The sequence below is a fragment of the Rhipicephalus sanguineus genome, chromosome 6 (genome assembly GCF_013339695.2).
Source record: "Rhipicephalus sanguineus isolate Rsan-2018 chromosome 6, BIME_Rsan_1.4, whole genome shotgun sequence".
NCBI lineage: Eukaryota > Metazoa > Arthropoda > Arachnida > Ixodida > Ixodidae > Rhipicephalus > Rhipicephalus sanguineus.
In genome coordinates, this window is record NC_051181.1 from 129,787,062 (window position 1) to 129,811,763 (window position 24,702).

At 48.3% G+C, this 24,702-nt stretch overlaps 1 protein-coding gene across 1 annotated transcript in view; it reads right to left on the bottom strand.

The window, feature by feature from the left end:
• The window catches only part of LOC119396400 (mucin-5AC), a 258,143-nt gene extending 236,740 nt beyond the window's left edge, over positions 1-21,403 (bottom strand). Inside the window, exon 1 of the mRNA XM_037663602.2 lies at positions 20,947-21,403. Within this exon, the coding sequence (XP_037519530.1) occupies positions 20,947-21,223 (277 nt within the window). The 5' untranslated portion in view covers positions 21,224-21,403. The remainder of the gene's footprint in view (positions 1-20,946) is intronic.
• Positions 21,404-24,702: the final 3,299 nt, after the last annotated feature.

Consider the following 24,702-nt stretch of genomic DNA (forward strand, 5'->3'; position numbering starts at 1 on the left):
TGTGAACGGTAGAGTGTGGGAAGAAGCAGGCGGGTACATGAAACGGTCTGTTCTCTCTGGTTAACTTACGCGGAATTCGAAAATTAACACAATTGGGAAGTACAGGGCAGGATATGATAACGTGGACTAGCTTGTAAAGAAATAAGAGGTCAGAACGATTTCGTCGGCAGTGAAGTGATGGCAGTGATGGCAATAATAATAATAATAATAATAATAATAATAATAATAATAATAATAATAATAATAATAATAATAATAATAATAATAATAATAATAATAATAACAACAATAATAATAATAATAATAATAATAATAATAATAATAATAATAATAATAATTCGCTTCATTAACAATTTTGAATACGCTAAGTACTATACATGGAACACACAAAAATATGGCACCGACGAAAACGTTCAGTAGTGAAAGCATATAGAGCTGTGCACGGGCCGTATTTCCGAGCCCGAGCCCGACCCGGGCCCGCTGACTTTGTCGAAGGCCCGCCCGAGCCCGACGGCAAAGGGCTGCGAGCCCGCCCGACCCGGCCCGACGTACGAAAACACAATCCCGTGCCCGGCCCGGCCCGCCTTTTTGAAGGTTCGTTGCGAAAACAAAACATCGTTTTCCGGTAATTTGGTATTTTATTGAGTATATCAAGTATGATCAAACGACACACGACGAACAGTCTCTATACACAGATTACAAATTTTCGTGAAATAACAGCAAGCAGTCCAACGATTCCGGCTTCAACGAAGTGCGGCGCTTTTGCATTATGTAGCCCGCCGAACTGAAGTTACGTTCGCTGCTTGCACTCGTCGCCGAAATTGCTAATATCTTTTCTGGCAGCCTGACAAGCTTGGGATATTTCTGCTGCTTGCTGTTCCAGAAGAGTAAAACTTGAGATGGACAGGGGGGCGATTCCATAGAGAGATAATCGGAGAGCTCCCCCTTTGTCTAAAGTATAGCGTATGGAAAAGAAAAGCGGTACAGGGCGGTCGTGGAAAAGGCGCTGTATGCGTGCTGGAAAACAATTCCCGCTCATTCTCTATATTTCGGGCTTGAGTCGGGCTTTGCGCCGGGCCCGAGCCCGGCCCGATAAAACTCCAAGTAGCCCGAGCCCGGCCCGGGCCCGAAGTGAAAATAAGTCGGCCCGCCCGAGCCCGACCCGCGGGCCGGGTCGGGCTCGGGCTTTCGGGCTACCCGGAGCCCCTGCACACCTGTAAAAGCATATAACGGCTTTCTTTTTCTGTTACGCCCGCACACCTAATCATCGGTAGTGTCCACATAGCGGAACAATAGCACGTCAGTCGCAGCGGCCGGAATTCTAGAAATCCTCTCGAGGCTAATGAGATCCTTTCAAGAAGGTCCGCCAAGAGAAAGTTCTCTTAAGAAACAACAAGCAAACGAAAAAAATAAAGCGTTATTAGCGCCATGATCTCATTATAGTACATGTCCAGCTGGCTTCATTTTGCGCACACGTGCCTGAACGAAAACTGAAAGATACTAACGGATCTGGTCGCGCGTGTACATATATGGTGTGTGCAGACTTAAACTCGAAATTGAAGCGAGACGTCACTGGGCGGACCATACGTTACGATAATGAGCTCCTCACACATGACGACGTCGTTTTTTTTTTTTTTTTTTTTTTTACGCTGTCAAACATTCGGTTGGTGTATTGCGTAATAGTTCCGGATTAGGTAAATCAGTCATGCAAAAAATCCGCTACACGGTGAACGAACATTTACGAAAGCAAAACGTGCAGGAATCTTCTATACTTTTCAGAAGTTTGCATTGAACCTCGAAGTTTATGGCAGCGCGTCGAGAAGAAGAGGGAGATAATAATAATAATATCTGGGGTTTAACGTCCCAAAACCAAGATATGATTATAAGAGACGCCGTAGTGGAGGGCTCCGGAAATTTCGACCACCTGGGGTTCTTTAACGTGCACCTAAATCTAAGTACACGGGCCTCAGACATTTTCGCCTCCATCGAAAATGCAGCCGCCGCAGCCGGGATTCGATCCCGCGACCTTCGGATCAGCAGTCGAGTGCCATAACCACTAGACCACCGTGGCGGGGCAAGAAGAGGGAGAGAGCGAGGGAAAGACGTTTACAGAACTGGCGGTGCAGGACAAACTTTTTTATTTCTTTTCTTGTTGTTGGAGAACTTACCGCAAGGCATACACTTACAATGTTAAGTAACATTAAAACGCGGATGTCTTAATAAAGACAAACGACGTAAAAGCAGCGACACATGAAGTCGCCTTAATAACTCAATAGCCGACAAATCTACAGACGAAGATTTGTCGGCGCGCCCTGTTTTCGAATAGCAAACTATTACGTACTGCCTCGATACTGTTGTGGAACTGCTCCATACACAGCCCTGCACAGCTCTATACAGTGACGTGGCCAGAAATGTTTTTGGGGGTGGGTGTGGGCGGGGTTGAACCACCCTATGTATATTCTTTCGTGCGCGCGTTCGTACGTGAGCGTATACACACACACACACACACACACACACACATTATATATATATATATATATATATATATATATATATATATATATATATATATATATATATATATATATATATATATATGCAAAACTGAAAAATTTCGCGGGGCGGTTGAACCCCCCAAACTCCCACCCCAATATATCACGACCCGTTTTTGAGCTTCACTCCGAACACGTAAGCCCAACAATAGGAGCTCAATGCTTTAAAACAACGCTTAATCGTAAACAAATAAGCAAACGCATGTTCAAACCATAGGAGCCAGTACGAGCAGGTATACTGACCGCACGAGAGAGTCAAATTACGTTATCTATCCTATCGTGTATACGTGGAACTAAAGTCAACCTTTCAAATTCGGCTGTGGTCGAGGCGATTGCGACGACCTTTCACTCTCGGAAACCGGTTTCGTTTCGTGGTTGCCCAGAACACGCTCTTCGTGCTCAACTCAACAGACGTACATCAGTGTATTATATATATATATATATATATATATATATATATATATATATATATATATATATATCATCTCGGTCTCGCGGAGCTAACTTCCATAAATCAAACCGGTGCGTGCGCGACCCATCAGATAAAGGGACAAACGAATCGTCCGAGAGCGGTCACGAGCGCCGCAGCTCGATTGTTTTCCGCGCAACTCGCAGCAAAAAGAGAAAGATAAAAGTGCAGATATACACTACAGATGCAGCATGAATCGCAAAATCAAAGAACAACTTCATAGAGCTCCGGAAAGAACAAAGCGCGTCACGTCGAGCGAACCTTCCGAAATATTGAAGAGCGGTGCGTTCCGACAGAGAGAGCGAGAGAGAGAAACGGAGAGGGTGTTAATACTGATTGTATATAGCCAACCGGAACTCTCAGAGACAATTGTGCGGAACACGCATGACGCGTGTACGCACACACGCGCACACACACACACACACACACACACACACACACACACACACACACACACACACACACGAACGGAAGGTTTCTCGCAAGCGTCCTGGGTTGTATAACACGGAAGCACAAAATAATTTTCAAGCATACACGGCGCAAACGATGACTGTATACGAAAGGAACTATCATGAAACCATTGTTTATACAACCTTAAAGGGGCCCTGCAACGCCCTTGATCCGACATGGGGTTCGGGCAGGTAAGTGTGGTCCAGTGTGGTACAGTCGGGCAGGTAAGTGTGGTCCAAAAAATTTCGGGGGACGGGCCCGGTGTGCCACCCCCTGGCTACGCCACTGAGTCAACACAGCTGTCGATTAACTCGCAACATGCGCTGCAGGTAATTAGCGCTACTTTAGTATACATAGTTTGCCGACTACTGCCTGTAAAACGCTAAAAAGGAAAAAAAGAAATCGGGAAAGTGACCGAAAGTTTTGATGACTTCTCCGTCTATGTAGAGAACTACATACTACACTACATTACTTGAATGCGAGGACAAACGTGAAGAATCGCGGCAGGAAAGTGGACTGACTACACACAGAATACACCTTTACAAAAACAAATCGCGTAGGAGCCGGTGTACATAACACACAAGCCATGTTTTTAAAAGCTAAGATATCGCTACATGAGCAGACAGAGGCGAGCTTCACGGAAGCAGCGCATGAAGCCAGCCTGCGTATAAATCATCGATCAGTTCGAAAGCTTCGGGACTCAAAAATACACTTAAATGATCACAAAAAAAAACTGGTCTTAAAATTCTGTCTATGGACACGACAAATCCAATGACAATCCCTTTAACGCTTCAAAATAGACAATCTTCTAGAGGAAAGGAGAACACACTCCCAAAGAAGTCCCCGGATGTCATATATGTATAAATCCATTTCTGCACGGAGACAACAACGACAACAAAAGAAAAAGCGACATGGGTAAAGCACATCGATCTAATTCGTTCCGATAGAGCAGAGGCTGCGTTATTTCTCGATTCGAAGAAAGAACCAAAGACAATGCCGCGGACGCCAGCAACTCCGGAGTGCTTCGCAAGCACCCCCTCGCTCGCCCCTCTCTTCTTCTCCACGGAGCGAGCCCACCCCTTTTTTCCCACACCCCCGAAGCGGAACCAAACAATCACGCCCAGTCTGTGTATAAACTGCAGAGCACGAGAGAGATCGAAGGACGGAAGAGGAGGCCTTGTTTGTTTGGGAAAGCGGAGTAGAGGGGGGAGGGGGGGGGGGAGCTAGAACGAAAGGAATAGACGGAGGGGAAATAAAGAGAAAGAAAGAAAGAAAGAAAAAAAGAAAGAAAGAAAGAAAGAAAGAAAGAAAGAAAGAGACGAGATGATGGCTCGCGGCGCCAAAAATACCGCCTCGCCCTGCAAAATAAAAGTAAGTAAAAACAGAGGTGAGAAGAAAGAGAGGGGTCGGCACAAATAAACAGACACCTTGACGAGAAATGGAACTTCGCTATTTGAGAGAGAGAGAAAGGTTAGAACAAATAAACCAGACAACCCATACAGAAGTGAAACGCTTTCGTGTTTCCGCGTTTTGCGTCTACTGTTTCTGAATTTCTTTCAAGCCGAAAATTAATTTAGGCCCCACGACCAGCAACCAGACGCGAATGAAATGATAAATGTTTTTAATTTTCAACTAGCTACACAGGCACGATCCAACTCTTGCTTCGGCCACTGGTACCTTGGAAATTGATCAGCGAACTCTTTTTTTTTTTTTTTGTTATTTTCTGTCCCACAAAAACTAAGTATGTAAGAGACTACGCTGTCGGGGATTCTGCACAGCTGCGTTTCATGCCAGAAATATTGAGATCTCTGGCAACACAACGTCGAGGTAACAGTAAAAAAAAAATTAATTAAACCGATTCAAAGCTGTCGAAGTTCGTTCCCTTTCAAAAATTATTTGAGCGCAAACACACGGCACATTCACACACGCACACATCCAGGCACCAAACACGTACATGTTTGGTGCGTGGATTTGTGGGTGCGTGCGTGAATGTGCCGTGTGTTTGCGCTTAAATAATTTTTGAAATGGTTTACCAGCTAGCCCAGCAACAAGCTCTTTTACAGAACGTCGTTCCAGCGGCGAGATTCGAGTATTGGAAGTTATAAGTCTTCCATTTTAGCTGCAGTGAACCCCCCCCCCCCCCCCGCCCCCAATGGTGAACCCCGCGAACGCCCATGGATACACTAATGGATGCCGCGACTGGTGAGTTCCTGCACTCTTGGCTAACGAAAGTGATTCAGCGATTTTTCACGGATTCCGCGAGTAAATTACCGAGCGACCAGATAACTCGTTTACAGCAACGCGGGTCCAACCCTCACAACTGCCCGTGAGCACTGCAAGAAGGACAAGGGTATCCGGTGGAATATATTATTCTTGGCAGCGTATACTTATAACTAACATGCAGGGGACACGTCTCGCGGAGCAGCTCCCCTCTTCCTCTGTACATAGCAGCGTCGCGAAGGCACGCTTGGCCGCGCAAACTCATTTCCGAGACAAGACAAGACACATCCGAAACTAAAGACCGATGGGGAGCCAGTTGGCCAAAATGAAGAGGTACCGGGCTAGAAGCCCCCTTTGAAGGCAAACAACCGTCCCCGTGACCGGAGCAAGTGCATGTCCTCAGTCGCAGTAGTTCGGTGCAGTAATGCGGAACCGATAGCCGATTTCAATTAAGTACGAAGTGCTTGAGTAACTCTGTCTATCGGGTGCTAGTTAACACAGTCGAATTCTAGCTGTTATGGTCGACGCATGCCACTGGTGCACTGAATCGGCAGTGTTGACTCGCGCGGTGCGTTAGCTCGAGGCGACTCAGATCTGAAGCGAGACTAACGTTACAGTAGTAGTCCGAGATGGAAGCGTCCGTAAGGCAGAATTTAAGGTCGTCTACCTACAAGGATAAAGTTTACAAACCCGCAGGCGTGTCTGTAACGTTACTGGCTAAAGCCAACTACAACACACGACATCGTAAATTCATGCAGCAAAAGTTTATTTAAAGGAAGACAGATCGTTCGGCGGCGCGCTGAAGCAATTTAACCGAAATTTTACTTTAGGCAAGTTATCTTGCGACGCATTTGACAGGCAGTGACATCATATATATCTGAGATAACATGTGAAGTCGGCTACGAGCAGACACCATGGAAATCAAGAGTCAACGTCGAACGTTGTTCCCGTTCAAGAATGCGCGCACACTGCGTGCGACTCAAGGAGGTGCGACTCCAGAGTGGTCAATGCGTGCTCGGTGAATTGGTATAGTGACCTTGTGATGGCGACAAGGCGCAAAATATACGCCAGAAATGCGCCGGAAATACGCTTCACGTGGGTTGCCACATTTTACAGCCCACCCTAAGCATGGACTCGTACACCAATTGGAGTACTAAGGGAGTGCTGAAAAGGGAGTAATACACAAAACGGAGCTCTGACGACTTCTGCATGTAGCAATGGCCATTTGTGGTGATATTTTTTTTTTTTCGATTCCTCTCAAGTTTCAGATGGAGCATGCATTACGTTCTACGCTTTCGGTACACGATAACCTCGAACACGGATTCGATATAAGCAACCGATACAACAGAACTCTATCTTGTCTTGTCCAGTCTTTTTTGCGCTCTGCTTTTATTTTACGACCATGAACGAACTAGTCCTATTAGATATAAGACTTAACTCCTGCAAAAGGGGCCACCACTATGTACTCCATTTGTTATCTCATACGTCGCCTAGAGAGTAACTCTTCGTCGCATGAGAACGTGTAGGTGGAAAGGCCCTTTGACCCCGGTCTGTCTGTCTGTCTGTCTCTCTCTCTCTCTCTCTCTCTGTGCGTGTGTGTGCGTGCGTGTGTGTGTGTGTGTGTGTGTGTGTGTGTGTGTGTGTGTGTGTGTGTGTGTGTGTGTGTGTGTGTGTGTGTGTGTGTGTGTGTGTGTGTGTGTGTGTTAACCGCGCGAGGAGGGGAGGGGGCGCGATAAACTGGAGGTGCAGATCATGGTGGCTCATGATGTGCAAGCGTCGACGCTTGTGCAAAACCGCGCAAATTCGGCCGCCATCTCTCCGATTGGATAACAACCAACGACTGCCGCGAGTCACTGCACGGTTCTCGCATGAGGACCAGTGCATCCCACGACGCAACAACGAACGCCGTCTAACAAAGCGTGTAGAAAAACAGACTGAGGGTTGAAGAACGGGGAGCGGTCGCGGGGCGGAAAGAAGCGTCGGCGACGTCAGGCAATGATTAATCGCCCCTCGCCGGGTCCTCCTCAGAAGAGAGCTGATGCATCGCCGCGGACGGCTCGACGTTCCACTAGGTTTGGTTCGGGCTCTCTCGAAGCTGGCAACAAGTCAGAGAGAAAGAGAGAGGGCAAGGAAGAGAGAGAGAGAGTCTGAGTCGAGAGGCAGTCCTGTCGGCAAAAGCGAGACCGACGAGAGGTGTACACACGCACGGAGACCCATTAAGCTATTGGCCATTAGCCCGACCTTTCCGGTGAAACGACGATGGGAAGCCAACATTTCTTTCCCTTTTCTTTTACAAGTAGACGTCCTTCCTTTCGTTCGCTCGTATCACTGCATCTAAGTAGACGAGTCAATCCAGCGACCGACAGCCGAGGGGGAGAGCAGATCCGCTAACTTTCGCATGTTCCCACCCACGTATTGCGTGCAGTGAACCAAAACCTATATATAATATACGTATACCGTGAGCCCAACCATCATTAAGAATGGCCATTGAGATTTTATTACGGTTCCGTTCATTTTCCTGTTATATTCAGTAAAATGCCCGTTCAGATTTAACTACATTAAATGTGCGTGTGTGTCTTTTTAATACGGGAACTACTACAACTCGCACAGTGTCTCAATAACGAAGTCATCGTGTGCTACTAATCCAGAGATATACTACAGCGGCACGGCCGTTCGCTGCATGCACTGCACGCAATTGGTGAGGCGATGTATGATTAAAGAAAGACGAAAAGGCCATCGCGGATATAAACGCAGGATATAAGTGGTTTTTTTTTTTTTTTGAGGAAGGAAGAGACGTTAGTTTATGCAACCCCTGCGGGAGCGTGGCTCAGGGCGTAACCATGAGGAGTCGCTGTACAACTGCAACACGAAGGAGGTAGGGGTGAAAGAAAATTCGCTGCAAAGGAGCGCGAGTGCGCCCTCGCAGTATTTGACCAAGGAAACACCCACATCCCCGTCCCACGGTCGTTCTGAAACATCCGCGATTATCTTTCACGACTAACACGAAAATCAAAACATGAAAAAGAGAAGCAAGTTAGTTGACATATAAGGAAGCGGAAACGGAAGCCCGTTGTCGTTCCGTGTCGTCTTCCGCGGACGAGCGGGCCATGGAACAATGGAGACTTTGACAAACAGCGGTAATAACAGCGAAGACGGGTCGTCGGGCGCCCTTCCAAAAGTTCTTGTTTGCCTACACTGCCTCGTCGATGTAACGAAACCAAAACAGAACAAAAAAAGAACACTTATACAGGCAAACTCCTGTTGTACGAACTCTAAGCGTTCCGCTTTTCCACGACAAACGGCTTCATAAGGACCAAACTAGAAACACAAATAAAACGCCGATGTCGTGAGCGTTCTAAAATAATAGAGTTTGCCGTCGATTCCTGCCGTCTCCCTTGCAGTTTTCCTTCCGACTTCGCCGATTCCGAGTCTAAGAAAGAAAAGAACTGGTCCCCTCGCGTTGCTACCTTCGCGTCTTTAATTTGATTTTTTTTCTGGATTATCGAACGCAGAACATCGCAAGAAAGCTGTTTCGAAAGCAGAATTCTTACTCGATCACGACGACCAGGACTTCACTCCCTGCGGATAACGACGATAAGAGGGCGAGAGAAAACGGCATGATCGAAAAGTGAGTGGGAAGACACGAGGAGGGAATGTCTCCCCCCCCCCCTCCACCTTGTGAAAAAATAAAAAAAAGGAGAGGGGGGATCAGTGGCGGAGATCGCGGCGAACGGCAAACGTTCCTCCCTCCGCTGCTTGATGTCCCGTGTATACTATGTGCGTCCGAAACAAGGACCTCCCCATTCCCTTCCTTTCTACTCTTAAATGGGAATTCAATGACCCTTCTCACCGTCCATATAAACGGACCACGGCGACAGTGAAGAGCCCATAAGGCGGTGTTGTTTCTCCGCTCAATCCAGCTTTCGCCGTGAGCCTTTCTCTCTCTTCTCAAGACGACGATGCCGCTCGTGACGATTGTGATGATGATGACATCCATGCGCCTGCTACGCCTCAGGTACGAGAGAGAGGAGGTTGCTAGCGGCGGCGAAGCAGCGCAATCCGAGCAACGCCTTGCCTTTACAGTGCTCAGAAGCGAACGTAATGCTCTTTCGCGATAGCTTTTCTCTCTATCTCTCTCACTCATTCACCCACTCTCTCTTCAGGTCAGGTTCCGAGACTGCAGTCAACCGTAGCGATAAAGCTCCATGAAGATAGGACCAGTCGGGCGCGCAAGCCATTCCTACCAGAGTCTATACAGCGTCGTCAACAGGCAGACTTGACGGGGGATGGGAGTTGATGTTGCACGCTGAGATGGCCCGTTCGCTCGCGTTCCGCCCTCTTCCTCTCCACAAATCACTTTCTCTGCCGGGTTCTGATGGAAAGTGGAGTACGCTCTCGCTTTCACCGAAAGCGACTTTAAAAAAAAACAATAAAAAAAGTTCAGCACTGTGTAGAAGCGAATCGAAAGGAATACCGCGGGCAACCCGGAGTCTTTCTTGCACGACGTATGATAAGCGTTTCCACGACGGGTATCGGTATCACGACCACTACTGCCATATCATTTTTTGTATTAATTTGTCCTTCGAGACTTATAAATTGCATCGGGTTAGTACGGCTAAAGGCAACCAATCGACTTGACCAGGGGCGTAGCCAGAAATCTTTTTCGGGCAGGGGCGGAAGTGGTTCAACCACAGTGTATGTATGTTCGTTGGTGAGTTTGTACGTGTGCGTGTATATATCCACATGCGAAATTGAAAAATTAGGGGGGGGGGGCGGTTAAACCCCCCCGTAATTTTTTTGATCTTAGATAAAGACTATCTTAATTTATAGAGCGTTCTAACTATAATCGTATTCTAACCTAAACCAAGAAGCGAAAGTTACTCCATTCCTATTCCCAGCTCGTGACCTGAACCAAACAACCGAGCAAAGCGGTCGCCCCGTGCTTTCTTTGCAAGCCAGGAAAAAAAAAAGAAAAAAAAATCGAAGAGGACGACCGCAAGCGCCGCGCCCTTGGCCGTCGTTCTTTCGACTGCGAGGAGACAGCAGGCGCGCTGTGGACGTCGATCTTTCCGGGCCTCGACAGAAAACAGCCGCCGGCGCTGTCTCCTTCGCTGTACACTTTTGCTTTCGCATCTCTTCGGCGCAACGTTGCGCATGACCCTATGCTGCCAACCACAACAGCACCCCCCCCCCCCCCCATTTCCTCCTCCTTTCCTTCCGAAGCATCCTCTCCGAAGAGAGAAGACGTCGGAGTCCGCGGCCAAAGGGAAAGCGACATTCCACCAGGACATGCCCACGCCCCGTAATCGCTACATCCGTGCAGCGCAAGCGAAGGCTGTGAGTCGAGTCAGCCAACCAGAAGAGAGAACTGGAGGTACCCTTGATTGTACGTTCCTCTGATCCCACGGCGTCGTCATTTTGAGACGTGAATTACTCTTGTCATTTCTGTGCAAATCATTGGTAAGGAGGAGACCGCAAACACTGATGTAATGTAGCCTAAAGTTGCTTTGCATCACTTCCCGTTGAAATATTCTGTTACAAACAATCGCTTTAGTGGAAGCAGTATTATCGCGTTCAACGAGACGTTGACCGCGGGGCGGTTCGGGAGGAATTTCAAAAACATTTCATTTACCTTTTTTAGGAATGCTTGCTGCCAGCAGATAACTGTCGCACGTAATTTGAGCGGGTCGCTGAATTCGGTTTACGAAAATATATAGCATGACTGGCAGTACAATAATTACATCATTATTTACGCTGGGATTACAATTAATTACTGTAAAATAAACTATAATCTATTCTAACCCTTCCACTTGCTTTAAGTTTGGTCTCCAGAACCTTGGTGTCAAGTTACGTAAGTTTCACGCATTCCTGGACATTCGATCACAATGCGTGTCGCAAGAGGTTAACTGAACATTCACGGAACGATCGCTTCACCCCTCCTCTGGAAACAGCATTTGGCTTTCGTTGCTAATTGGCTAAAGACGAACACCGGCCTTCGCTTCACTGCGCTGAACTCGCGATACGTTACGCTGAACGGAATTCGCGTATAAGCGGTTGCTCGCAATTACTGTTGAAGTTGACGGCCTCCGATCATTCACATCTTCCGGCAGGAAAGCAGAAGGACCTCAAAAAAGAGATTTAAATAAGAAAGAGAAAAAAAAAAGAGACTAGTTGTGACAAGCTCTTCGCAATGCTTCAATGCGTTCCTTCCCGTGCGTCGTGCAAAATGAATGCAAGAACGCACAGGTGACGTCCTTGTAGCCTGTACGCGGCAATGTCCGGTAGTCCCAAGGCAACGAACTACGTCGCAATGGCTGTCACTTCGATGCATCCTTCGCAGATTGCGTTCAGCCGTTCGCGGCAGCGAGCCACTTACGGTTGGCTTAAACTGTGTCAAAGCCTTATCGCTGTCCAGAATGAGCTCTTCGGCGCTTCTTTGAACAGCTTGCGACGGTGCGCACACAGAGGTCAATGACCCGTAGGGGTCGGACATGGAGAACCGGCTTCACTCCACTCACGCTATTTGAGAGCGTGAAGCGAGCCGAATAGCGTGAAGCAAAACGAAAACACGTGTAAACACAAAACTGCGCGGGACGCGATAAGCCGCGCAGAACCTGATAACTGTTACAGCATGCGACCTATAGCATAGTGTTAATTACCCGAATTCGGTGGCGTTATCCCAGCAGTAATTGGCGGGACGTATTACGTAATAAGGCACGGCAGCGTAATTTGACCTTGGAGGGTAGTCGATAAATTACACGCCAACAGTTTCGGCCTCGCCTGATTTCGCATCGTTCCCAGCCCAGGCCAATTCGCCGGAAACAATCAAGACAGGGCGTGGCTGCTCAAGTTGGAAACACTCCCCCTCACTCCCCCTACCTCAGAACGCTTCAGACTCTGCATAACTCGGCATCGATCACGCGACAATTTCGTTGTGTTTAGTTCACACATCAATAGGAAGTTGGGCACGTTCGAATGCTTTCAATATTATGCAAGCTCAACTGTCTCCATTTTGCTGACCCGAAGGTCGCGGGATCGAATACCGGTCGCGGCGGCGGCATTTTGATGGGGGCGAAATGGAAGAGACTCGTGTATTTAGATTTACCTGCACGTTAAAGAACCCCAGGTGGTCGAAATTTGCGTAGCCCTCCACTACGGCGTCCCTCACTGACATCTTGGGATGTAAAACGCAAATAATTAGTAACTCCCACCCTTTTCGAGGCAATGTCTTAGACTGCCTCGCAACTGCATGATGCTGAACAACAAGGTTGGAAAGTTTAGTCAAGCTATCTATAGCATTTTTCTTCCCATGCCCTCCGCTGTTTGAAGAGGTAAATAAACATGATTGACTGTTCGAATGATTATCCGATTGGTTGACTATACAGCTGATCGGAGATGAGAGGGATACACTTTACTGCTTCAGAGACTCAAGTACTGTAGCCAGGAGAGAGAGAATGAATGTCTTTATTCGGTCCATGTAGAGGCACTGTCTTCGGAAGCTAGCCAGGAAGCTAGTAATGCATACACTGTGCTTGCATCAGTGCCTGCGACTCCTTCCTTATACATGTAGGGCGACAAATCGAAGGTGGCGAGGGCAGGACATCCGAAATCACCGTTTATTTCAGAAGAACGAACACGCAGCAACAAGAAGTACGAACAAAGAGATACGATCGCAATTCCTCAGTCCATAGGTAGAGCGACAACGCCGCCGCCATTACGCAATGTTTCAGTATTGCGACACATCGAGACAGTCTTCGAAATACGTGTAAGAGGAGAAGAGAGATAAACACGTGAGAGCGTGGTCTGGTGGGAGCACGCAGCCGGGTTTATACATAGCTTCGTCGCGGTGTACGCAAGCAGCGGAGGGCACGGTGTGAGACAGGAGCCCCTTCCCGGGATACTAATGTGCTGCTTTCCGAGATGCGATCGCTGATTGCCTCGAACCGCCATCGCACAGGCGGCACAGCTCCCTTCGTAGAAAACGAAGACTCGGGATTTTTGTTTTGTTTTTTCGTGGCTTTTGTGGATTACCGCAGAAAGTTCAAGAACGATTTTGCGTCACGTATTAACAATAAGTAAACTTATTCCGGTATACCTACCGCCTTAATGTGTTCGTGCTCTGTCGCCAATAGCTTTTTGAACTGACACACGATTGTCTTCCACTGCAAGGCGCTCGCCATGTAATGTGATGGGCAAATGAGACGCGATCAACATGTTAAACAATGTAACAACTTTCGCAAGCGATAACTAGAAAGCAATACCTCGCACCGATAATTACGTGTTTGCTAAAGGTGATTTAGGCCTTAGAACGCTCGTGCAAACCGATATCATGCTGACTATACGCGTACAGGCAAAAAGAAAAAAAAAAAAGAAGAAAAAGGAGAACAGTGAATAAACGAGTTTTCGTTAGCATTTACCTGTTTGTATTTCAAATGTCCAATACTGTACGCGTCGCTTAGAGAGCCTGATCTTTGTTGCCAGCTATCTCTCAGTCAGAAAACAAAATTAAACTACGGAACAAATCAGGAAGCAACCGAATACAATACGCAGCTACTACTGGCTGCACCACATAGCCATGACCGTGGTGATGAAAATACTGGTGAAAAGCTGGTAGGCAACGCAATTATTGGAGGGAGATTAAATGACGACTCTGATGCTCTCGGATAAAGAAGTTTAGTCAACATTCGCCACCCAACATTACCCACACACCATTACCCAACACGCCACCCAACATTACCCAACATCAGCCGTCATTAACGAATAGTGTGTCACCATTACAGCAAGTGCTCGATGTAAGCGAGTAAACGCGGTACTCTCGCCATAGCTAATTACGGACCCTATTCGAGACAAGTCGAATTCGGACAGAAATTCCCATCATCCCACCGCGCTGTAGAAAGTGGGCAGCTATAAGGCCCACGAAGTTACCATTCAAAACCTTCAATGGCCTAAAGCGCGAAAGTGCCCGCGTTTTTCGACCTACTTATTCAAGCAACTCACGTATACTTTGACTCATACTACAACCAAGTAGATAGCGATGTCAATGGATGGATGGATGGATGCTATGAGCGTCCCCTTTATAACGGGGCGGTGACAAGTGTGCCACCAGGCTCGAAAGAAAAAAAAAAAAAAAACCTTTACTCTTTTTTTTTTAGCGTTGGCCTAGTGTCTTTACTTCAATTAAAACTATTTTACTCCAGAAGACAAAAAAAAACCTTAAGTTTTCAGCTTCGTTCTGTGCCCTTTACGGCAGAATGTCCTTATTTTTTTTTCCCCATTATTTATTTTTGTCCTTTCTCTCTAGTTTTCTGCCACCAATACTCTAACCGTCTCTTACTTATTTCAATCGCGGGTGTGTTCAGCTTTCCATTGTCTCTAAAACCCAAGGCGTCATGTAGGCTCGTGCCCAAACGTACACCTGGGTGGATGTCTCCACATTCAATCAGAACATGCTCCGCCGTTTCCTGATCTTCCCCGCAGCACGTGCATTGTTCTTCTTCTTTACTGAATCTCGCTTTATAACTACCCGTTCTAAGGCAACCCGATCTCGCTTCAAACAGTAAAGCGCTTCCCATTGAATTGTCGTAAAATGCCTCCCTCCTTATTTCATTTTTGCCCTTCCGGTAGTTACTCAAAGCCGGTTTTTTCTCCATAGCTGTCATCCAGTAAATCCTCTCCGCCTCTCTGACTTTTCGCTTAACGCTCTTTGTTGACATACTGCTTACACTACCAGCCGTATATTTACTAGTGAGCCTCCTAGTTCTTTTTCTCCACTGTGTGTCCACGCTCTTCCTATACAAGTAACGGAACACCTTCTCTGCCCATCTACTCTCCTTCATATTCCTTAGCCTTTCTTCGAACCTTATTTTGCTCTGAGCCTCCCTCGCCTCAAAACCTGCCCATCCCATATCGCCCTTTACAGCCTCATTTGTCGTCTTCCCGTGAGCACCCAACGCGAGGCGTCCCACAGTCCTTTGATTTATATCCATTCCCGATTGCACCTCTGCCCTCATGCACACCACTGAGTTCCCAAAAGTAAGCCCCGGAACCATTACACCCTTCCACAGACCTCGAAGCACCTCGTACCTATTGTATCCCCACAATGCTCTGTGCTTCATTATTGCAGCATTCCTCTTTCCTTTTGCTGCTGAGGCTTTTTCCTGTACCTCCATGTACCTGTCACCCTCATTTATCCATACTCCGAGGTACTTGTATTCGTTCACTCTCGGTATTTCTTGGCCCTGTATTGACACCGCCTGATCACAAGGGTCATTGAATACCATCAATCCACATTTTGTTACACTAAATCCTAGTCCTAGAGCTTCCCCTTCCCTTCCGCATATATCCGCCAGCTGCTGTATATCCTCTCGACTGTCAGCAAATAAGACAATATTGACAGAAGCGTACTCCGCGCCGTCTGGTGGTCACTTAAGCGGCGCAGACTCCGCGAAGAAGGAAACGTTACGTTCGCGCTGGTTTAACAAACGTAGCGCAGGCGATAGGTTGCCTGAGTGAGAGGGAGATAGAGGGGCGAGGGGAGAGGCGCGTAGCGGAGGGCGATTACACCGACAAGGAGCGTCGTCCGTCGGACCTCGTTCGTCTGCAGGGGCCGTCCACGTCGCCGCAATCAACAAGCACCAACTTTTACCACTACGACGGGTACAGGCTTGCACGGGTCGGACAGGCTGAAAGTGGACGTGCCAGGTCGCCCGGGGTTGGCGATCGAGGGCATCGTCGTCGACAACTGCGGCGCCCCCCCAGCGGCCGCGTCACGCACGAGCGCCTTCCGTGCCACGCTTCGTCGGCAGTGGCGTCCGCCTACACCGCCGGACACCTGTGGCTGTGTGGCCCCGCCGCTTGCGAGCGCGGGTTTTTTACGATAGCCGCAGCTGGAAAGCCATCGAGGAATTTTTCGAGCCGTTTGTTTCTTTATAACCCACTGCATGACATCTGGCGATGGTTTGATTGAAATCGCTCCAAAATTCAGTAGCCAAAAGTATCCGAATCTGACCACTTCCTGATCCATACGTCACGAGGAACTTCACCATATCGAAGCTCAAACGAAAAGACGCGCTCAATTTGCAAGTCAAGCTCGGTTTCCGGGAGCACGCGCTGATTTGAACCCCCTTCCCCTTCCACTGTCCCTGGGGACCTTCACACATAAGTTCTGAACTTCGGTCTCTGACTGCAGCGTATTCCTCAACGTGAAGCTGACACCAATCTAACAAGTGGCTTACCTCGTTTAATAACAGTACGAGATGAAAAATCTTTGAACATCGAGTGTTGCTGGAGCCAACGTTTTGACAAGTGATCTCGTCTTTTTCAAGGCAGCAGGTTGCCGCCGCCCAGAGGCAAGAGTTGCCGCCCTGAAAAAGACACGACTACTTGTCGAAACGTAGGCTCCAGCAACACTCGATGTTTAAAGTTTTTTAATTTCTTCCAGCTTCCCCTGAACTTCTAACTAAAAAGTACGAGCTTTAAATAAGAAATTAAAGAAACGGCGCGAACAGCTGTAATGGCCAACGGAAGTTTCACTGAACTATAGTCGTGACCCAGCGAGCGCTGCATTTCCATTGCACTCGTGTTCAATCGATGTATCGACAAAGCAAACTCAATCATCTCAGCAAGGGCGCTGGAATTGCAGAAATACGAAACAAACGTGGTCTCGTTGGAACGTACACACCTCTCCTGTGGTTTTTCTATAGTTATCCTACACCATCATTAATCTTTTCACCTGTCAAACACCTCAACGCCCACGCCGGTTATGCAGTAACCATTCTGATAAATTCACTTTCTTAACATCATCACAGGCCAAGGAGCTCACACGGCCTGATAAAAATCTGGAACACCCTTACACTTCTAAGCAAGCCGCGCTCTGTCATCGCTCGCAATGCTCATTAATGCAGCGATTGGGCCTTGGCGAGACGCGCGAAGCCCGAGGACGCGTGTATACATCGACGACGACGACGACGTCGCCGCCACGTATTCACTTGCGAGCAATGACGTCGTACAGCAGCAGTGAAAAGAAACACGGTCAAGGACTTCGGCCCGAGCGCGTGAGACACTGCGGTCGACTTTTTCCCCACACACAAGACGTCTCGCGTACCGCCGGAAAAGTGCGGATCGCGGGCCGACCCCAGAACAGCGCAAAGACTCGACGGGATAGACGAATACCGTACGCAAAGTTAGCGTTCGTTGGGTACGAGACGCTATTAGGGAGTTTTCGAATAAGGGCCCCATAAGCTTGGGGCCCCAAAGCCATTCGCGGGTGCTCGCATTGGGTCCAGCAGGAGCGAAGAGTTTTTGAATAGGGTCTGCGGCGCTTCGGACACTCTCCCTATTCTAGGTCACTCTAGTCTTGGCCAAGAGCCGCCGTCACGTTGGTTTGACGCAAAGCCTTTGGGGCTCCCGCTAAATTCGAGAAATAGCGTCCCCAACGCAAAAGCCAAACGCTGCTTGGGTCTCGCGCATGCGCAGTGACCTCGACGCTAGGTCTTTGGGGCCCCCATTCGAAAACTCCCTATTATTTTTAGAACAGGGTACGCAAAGCTTTGCGTTTGTAATCAGTGCGCATGCGTCATACGCTATCCTCTACGGGTGCCCAAGAGGATAGCGTATGACGCATGCGCACAGGTCACAAACGCTTATGCAACGCTTTGAGTACCTATATTCTAAATCTCCCTCATGCTAAAACCAAAAATTCAGGAGCCCTTGCCCGATCAGGAAAATTGGGTCAAGCAAAGCTTGGCGTGTGCGTGGCTGACGTACACGTTGCAACCAGTTTCTTTCTATCGCATTGCGCAATGCTCCCTCCTAACCATTTCCTTGCTCCATGCCGGGAATTGGACTTTCATCCATGTGCTTAGCAGAGCAACACTTCAGTTGCTACAGGCAACAACGACGGTCATGCGTTCATATCCAGGCAACAATGAAATGTGGCAACGTGAATTGACAAGTCACCTCGACAAAAGATCGGATTGCCATATTAGAACTGATCGCCGGCAAGCCCACGATCGAGAGAGCAGCAGTTATCGGAAAACGGCGCGTACAAGACGCGTGTGGCCGTCTTACCTACGAGGGCCGCATTTCTGTACGCTCGCCGGGCCAATGGTGTCCTGAGGAAAGAAGTGATTATATTGCCCGGGAGGTGCCCGCGACACCGCAAGCCTTGCATATCTCGAATGGATCAAACGAGAAGACATGGCAAATACATGTCAGTCAATGTACAATTATTTCGGCTTAAACGTTGCGCCGGTTGCGCATCGGGGAGAGAACCTATAGATGGCTTGCACGGGACGTCATGGACGCCGCTTCTGAATGTACTGGTACTCCACGATGGTGGTTTTGATGACAATCAAATTGCGACAATGTGAAAACGACGTGGCAGAAGCGTCTCTGCGCGTGCGTAATGAAATAACCTGCTTGTGATGTTTTGATAGCATTAATGTGGCATCGCTAGCGTTGCGTCTCCACATGCTGGTGCTCCAACATACGGGGTTTCCGTGACGTTTGTGCAAGCCATCTATCGGGGATAACATCACATTTCTTTCCTCAGGACACCGTTGCAGCTGCTTACGAAAGTTCACTCTGCAGTTCTTTATCAAACAGAGTGGTCGCTCCCTCACGTAGCCTGTGCATATACAGCAAGCAAACATCAAAGAATCACAACCACTTTGCTATGAGGCGCAATATAACAATATGCTGGCGCGCCGAAAACGTCTAGCACAAGCACCGAGTATGGGAGGGGCAGGTCGGCTCATACAATAGCCATCCGTAGGGCATCGTCCATTGTTAAGGAGCCACATCTTCCCAGTGGATCCCACGTCTCAATGGGCATTGTGCGACGACAGAACAAAAGGAGTTGATAAATGCACCGCACACGAATCGTAAGTTCATCAGGCGACTACGAGAACACTCGTCAGACTATATCCAACCCTCTTTCGCCCAACGATAACTTCTCAGTTGCGTGTCTAAGCGCCGGTTAACGAGCGAACATTACAGTCGGAGTGTAAAGGCGTGGTGGCCCAAACTACACTCAGCCGCAGGTCAGGTAAAAGAGGCGGCCAGCTCCTCCCCAGTACTTGTAACAACGTCTTCCCTTAGAAAGTGCAGTCGGCACTCAATCACACCGCAAGAACCATGCCCGCCGTTGTCAGCGGGAACGGGAAAACGTTAGCACCGGAGACACCCACACTTCAGACAATCTAACCGCTGCGCAAATGCGACCCGCCCAGTTAGGAGAAGCCGTGGCACTTAATTTTTTATGAGCGCAACGAGTCCCGCCTCGTAAGCGCAAAGCTAGCGTCAGATGCGAGCGCGATAAAGCAGCAGCGACGGCAGAGATAGAAACGTAAGCTAACGAAAAAAAAAAAAAAGGAAATCAAAATAGCGAGTCGCAGCATGGCCTGACAAGTACGCAAGTACTACTACAGCACAGCCTCGTTCCAGATTACAAACCGTGGAAGCAAATGCCGGTTGCCGCAGCACACGAGCGGCGAGGGGGAAAAAAATATAATAAATGAGACACCCCGGAACAGCGGCATCGGATTTCACTCGTGCTATCGCACGCAGCTTTTCGAATGACGCGCGTGCAGCGCAAGTTCCCGGCAGCTCTCACCCCCGACGTCGTCGATGACTTCTCCGAAGTTTGGGCGCGACGGACGGACCCACCACCACCTGGCTGCGGTTAGCGTGTCGGGCGAAACGCCACGCCACGTTCGCGTCAGGCGCGTGAATGCAGCGCGCGCGCGATTCGTCGAAACAAGCGCGGCCCTGAAACGAGGTTCCTTTCAAAATGGCATCGTCGGCACTCACTAAGGCCGGTGGCCGACGTTGGTCTGAAGAGCAACGAAGCGCCACTTTCCGTGACATGCCATTCCTGCGAGGGGCAAGATAAACCCGCACGAAAACCCGGGCAAAATAAACCCGTACTCGTACGTTTTTGAACGCAACCCAATTACTTTCTACGCACTTTACTAGGTTTGAGCGAGCACTGGAGTTTCGCAACTGCAGTGTTTGGAAGGCTTTGGCGCTCGGAATCAAGAGAATGCGATCCCTATCACGCGTAAACTCCGAAAGTCTGCGACGACACTAATTGCCCCAAACTACAGTGTGACGCAGCAATATGGATAAGAAACGTGGTCTAGCCGGCAGGCGAAACACAAGATGCGACGCGTGTTCAGAGCGATTTTCATTCGTAAGCGATGTTCTTCTGTCCCGTCTGGTATGTCTGGACAAACAAGAGATTGTGACACTCACGTATTGGGACAGCCTTGGCGTTGAGCTGAGACACGCTCCTCTCGCATCGCTCGAGCTTATCCTGCAATTGAACACTCCGTTCGAAGATGACTTTGCACTCGGCGGCGATCCCTTCGAAGATGTTGTCGGCGACGGCCACCAGGCACGCCAGTTGCCGCAGGGTCCCGACCAGGGTCGAGTTTGCGCTCGCCTCGAGTTCGTCGGTGACATTTTTATCCGGGGGTATGGGTTGCCGGCTGAGGAACACCGGCTCGATGGTCCACTTCACGAAGGGCATCTCACCGCACTGTCGTCGCCGCCGTATCCATTGTCACACGCCGCACGGCACAACTCGCTGGCGCGATTCAAATCGCGCCCTCATACTCGCCGCCGTTGCCGCCACAACGGGCCCGGCGAGCACATTCCGCGGGCCGCGCGCACAAACTGCCGCCAGCGCAGAGTTGCTGCTTCCAGCTTGCGAACCGCGAAGCGAGGCATGGGTGGTGGAGGAGAGGGGGGGGGTACGCTTTCCAAAAGGTGTCCCACTCTCGCCCTCTACCTGTTTGACGAGTGCCCTCCGAGCACGCTGCGCCGGCGAAACACGTAGCGCCATCTACGAGCTGCTAGCTGAACTTTTCCGGCTGGCGTGCGTAGAAAGGCTGAGCGGCGGAGCTTGGAGCGTTTTGGCTGAGGTCAAAGGGAGATAGTTTTAGAGCGCCCCGGAGGCTCTGAATAATTAATGTAAAAGAGCAACAAGCATTAGTACTAAAGTTACTACTACCACAGAGCGATCTCAAACGACCACCCGAATGTGCCATAAGTTTCATTCACTAACAAACATTGAGAGGTTAATGGTTAGGACGGGCCCATAATTGAAGATTACTGCGCTGTACGAGCGAGTAACTCGTATTTGCATAGCACGCGTATGCTGGGATAGTTTGCTCGTACGCAGGTTTCACGACCGCGTAACTTCGGATGGGACAGTGTTACCTAGTTGTGCGCTTGTCAAACATGCAAGTGCTGCTGCTTGTAATCTGGATTATCCTGCCGCGCCTGCTGACTGCGAAGTTTTTACCAGAAAACACGATGACAAACCACTGGAGGTCCATTTAGGTGCGCTTGAGTGTTCGAGAGATCACAGCAGCCCCCCACTCAAGTAACCGCGCATTATGCAACTTCCCAGTTGTTGCAAAGAACTAATTGCTTGCGCCTGGCCATGAGCGTCGGCAGGATTTTGTTTTGGGGGTGCAAACGCGCGTTGCATCGCGGTTGGGGAGGAGGGGGGGAGGGGGGGGGGGCATAGGCGCTCTTTTCACCCCCCAACCGACGTCTATGCGCCTGGCCTCTTATGTGGTGCACAGAAATGCCGAAGGCAAAGAAACCGGTGTTCCTAAAAAAACCAGCTCCATGGGATCAGTAAACAGTGGAATACATTCACTCGTTTCTTGCACGGCGACAATTGATTTTTCTTTTGAGGCTATAGCGATAATAAACTGTGTTGAGAGTGTCCCAGCTAACTTCTCAAAAAAGAAGTACGAGTAGTTCTAGAACAACTGCATTAGGGGTTATCGCACGTTCTTATGTCGTTCAGAAATCTTCCCGTCATTGTAATAATTAAATAATTAATTTTAATCGGTCAACTGAATCGCTTACATGTCAACGTAAGTTGTAGACCGCTCCACTAACCTCGGAATCAAGCGTTTTTTTGGTGCTGAAATTTGCCTGAGTGTTTCTTAAAAAAAAAAAAAAAACGCGAAAACACGTTCATTATGAAACAGGCGCGCGCTCGAACGCCGCACTGCAGCGATTCCAAGCGAACTTGGATAGATACAGGGCTGCATGCGCTTGTCACCTCTTCATCATGAAGGGTGCAGGGCTTAAAGTCTCCCTTCATTGGAGGGGGGGGGGGGGGGGGGGCTCATAATGCTGCTGTGGCCTTAGCGGCTCTGCAACGCGCAAATCGTGGGTTGTTGGTACGCAGTGCGAGCTGGCATACCGAAGAATAAACGCAGGATTTCTAGATATATCGGTCAACATCCACTTTCGCGGTCGCATTATCCAATTTCGGGCAAAAATGTGATCGTATTAAACGCACGAAAATGCATTATTTCCAAGGGATGTTGGCCGGGAATAAAAACAAAAACGTATTGGGCTGAAAAACATATTATGCAGAATCGTGTCTACGAGATTCCACTGTATATATATATATATATATATATATATATATATATATATATATATATATATATATATATATATATATATATATATATATATATATATATATATATATATATATATATGCTGTAGATTAAGCGTTAAGAGAGGTGTTTGCGACGATCCCAGTCACGGCCGGCGCCAGGACTGGGCGGGGGGGGGGGGGGCGCCACGAAAAGCGAGTTCCTTCGGGGGGGGGGGGGGGCAGGAAGGTGGGGAACTTATGCGTTGTGTTTTCACTATGTTTTACTCCCTTCCTCTTTCCTATCTTGTTTTATAAACGCCTGGCTTATTAGATTGGAATGTCCGAGATATAAATCTTGTTAGATGGCACATGCGCTTCCTTCAGTCGCTCAAGACTCCAATAAACATACACGGTGTTCTGCTTAGGTAAGTGCAACGTAATAGATATCGAGGCCGCGCATGATCAATAGATGCCAATCATTGCTCAGCCCCAACGATTCTGTTCATTGCAATTTCTCCCAGCAGTCATCCAGACAGCGGCTGCCTCGATGACTTACATGTAAGCTTACATCATCTGATGACTTGAGGAGTTGACTTACATCGAGATAAAATATTATCTGCAAGATTTTATCTCGATCTAAGTCAACTTTTACAAGATAAATCATCGAGGTGCCCGCCAAATTACGTACGGGTTAGAATTGCATTAGCTGCCTGTCAATGTAGCCTTGTGTGAAAAAGAGCTCAGCTTCCTTGATAATATGCCAGGGCGATAGCGACTTGAGAAGAAGCTGTGCGCAGCTACGATAACTTTTTTTTTTTTTGTGAAGTGTTCAGTACAAACAGCTGTGCACAAGCGAAATAACCATTTTGTTGAAAGTCAGTGCTGCGTTTGTCTTCTGTGTGCCTGTTAGCCGTTGGTACCTGCGCTGTTCCCCTTCACTGTGCTTTGCGTCAGCTACCAATCAAAGGATGTGAAAAGCAAAAGCTAACATTTATTTATGTACATTCACTACAATCTTCGAGAACACAATAGGATACAATTGCTCGGTGGCTGAAATGTTAACAACAGTTTGGCTGGGCTGAAGGCCCAGGTTCTAAACACGTCAGTGTAAATAAGATATTCGAGCAACGCAGTAAGATAAAAATTAATATTTAGCATGTTTACACAGCAGTGCTTCTGCTAATATAATGAAAATTTATATATTGCATCGAACAGCGCATACACAAGAATCAGTACCAAATAATGAAAATAAAGCAGGTAACCAGCAGCAATAAAATAACACCAGTTAACTTTACATCACAATATAGCTTCGAAAGAGTAATCTCACAGCATCAGAGATAACTAACACCACTAAGTAAGGTTCATATCAATTCCAAGTTTCCTAAATACGCGCTAGATTACAAAAAAAAAGTTAAAACACCCTTCTTGCGCCGCTTGGTCGTGCAAAGCGTTGGAAATGGGAGAGAGAGAGAGACATAACTTTATTTTGTCCTTGCTGGGGTCAAGGGAGGCGGGGGCCGGGAGACTAGCCCTACCGGAGCCCCCCTTCCTCAGGCGGCGGCCAGACCTTGGGTCTTGGCGGCGTCTTCGGCCAG